This window comes from Ipomoea nil, unplaced genomic scaffold (genome assembly GCF_001879475.1).
Source record: "Ipomoea nil cultivar Tokyo-kokei standard unplaced genomic scaffold, Asagao_1.1 scaffold0431, whole genome shotgun sequence".
Classification (NCBI taxonomy): domain Eukaryota; kingdom Viridiplantae; phylum Streptophyta; class Magnoliopsida; order Solanales; family Convolvulaceae; genus Ipomoea; species Ipomoea nil.
This window is the reverse complement of record NW_017616859.1, coordinates 1-1519: the sequence shown is the minus strand read 5'-3', so window position 1 is coordinate 1519 and position 1519 is coordinate 1. Positions and strand designations below refer to the sequence as shown.

At 66.6% G+C, this 1519-nt stretch overlaps 1 protein-coding gene across 1 annotated transcript; it reads left to right on the top strand.

The window, feature by feature from the left end:
* Positions 1-68: 68 nt before the first annotated feature.
* Positions 69-1508, top strand: LOC109172823 (ribosome-binding protein 1-like; the record flags this gene model as incomplete). The annotated part of the gene is made up of 1 exon (XM_019322050.1): positions 69-1508. A coding segment is annotated over one exon (1440 nt), but the record flags the coding sequence as incomplete, so codon positions are not given.
* Between the last annotated feature and the right edge of the window lie 11 nt (positions 1509-1519).

Sequence of the window (1519 nt, the reverse complement as noted above, 5' to 3'; positions counted from 1 at the left end):
GGGGGGAACGGGGCCGAGACCAGCGCAGCAGAAGGGCAGGGGAACGAAAGGGGGGGGAGAAACAAAAGGAGGGAAGAGGGCGCAGGGGAGGAAAAAGCGCGGCGGGGGGCGAAGGGGGAGGGCCAAGAAGAAGGGAGGGAGGGGGAGGAAACCGGCGCCCCGGAGCGAGAGGGGAAGCGAGCGCAGAGGCGAGGGGCAGCCGAGAAGAACGGCAAAGGCGAGCAAAGGGAGGGCAAGAGCGCGGGCCGAAAGGGACGGCGGGAAGAAGAGGGGAGGGGGAACAACCACCGGGGGGCAAGCAAGAAGGAGCGGGAAAAGGAGAGCAGCGCAAAAAGGCGCGGGAGGGCGGAAAGCAAGCGCCACGAGCCGGGGAGGAGACGCGCGCACCGGGCGGAGCAAGGGGGCGGCACGAAAGAGGGGGGAGAAAACACGCTGGCGGAGAAAAGAGAAGGACCAGAGGCGGGGGGGACAAAGCGACGGGGAGGACAGGAGCGGCGGAAGCACGAAGCCAACGGGGGGGAAAAGGGCGCCAAGCGGAGGAAAGGCAAAGGGGAGAGGAGGAGGAGGGGGGAACGGAACGAGGGGCGGGGGGGGCAAGGCAAACAAGGCCCAGAGGGAAGAGGCAGAAAGCAAGCCAAAGAGACAAGGAGGGAAGCCGAAAAGGGGCAGGGAGGGAAAAAGGGCGGGGAAAAGGCCAAGGAGCACAGCCCGCAGAAGGGACAGGGAGAAGGAAGGAAAGGAGGGGGAGCAAACAAACGGGCGAGGGAGGAGGGGGGCGCGCCGAGACCGGACAGCAAGCAGACCGGACAGGGCGGGGCGGGGGGGAGGGCACGAGGGCAAGCGAAGCCGAAAGAAAGGCACCGAAGGCAACGAAAAAGAGAGGAAGAGAGCGGAAGGAACGCAAAGGGCGGGCGCGGGGAGCCAAAAGAGGGAGCAGGGGAGCGAGGGGGAGACGCAGACGCGGAGGGCGCGGGGAGGGCGGAGGGAGCGAAAAAGGACCGCAGGAACCGGGCAGGGCCGAGGAGGACGAAGGGGGCGGGGGGAGGAAAAGCAAAACGCGAGGGCCACAAGGACGGCGGGAAGCCGAAGACAGAGCAGCGGGAAGGGGGGGGCAAAGCCGAGGGAGGAGACACCAAGGGAGAGAGGAGGGCAGAAAGGCACGAGAAGGAGCAGAAAAGGCGAGAACACGAGGGGCGAGCGCCAGGACGAAGAAGCCCGGGCGGCACGCGCGGACCAAGCAGAGGACAGCAAGGAGCACGGCAGGCGGGAGGAGGGCGAGAAAAAGGACAGAGCGCGGGGGAGGGAAGACGGAGGAGCAACGGGCAGAGAGACGCACGAAACCCGGAAGGGAAGCAAGAGGCGCGGCGGGAAGGCAGGAACGCGGAAGGAGGGAAAGGACAGAAAGCGAGAGAAGCAGAGCGGAAAGAGGCGGCGCGCGAAAAGCAAAAAAGGGGAGGCAGCCGCACACGCAAGGAGCGGGAGAAGGAAGGACGCGAGGAGAAGAAAGGGCGCAGCGAAC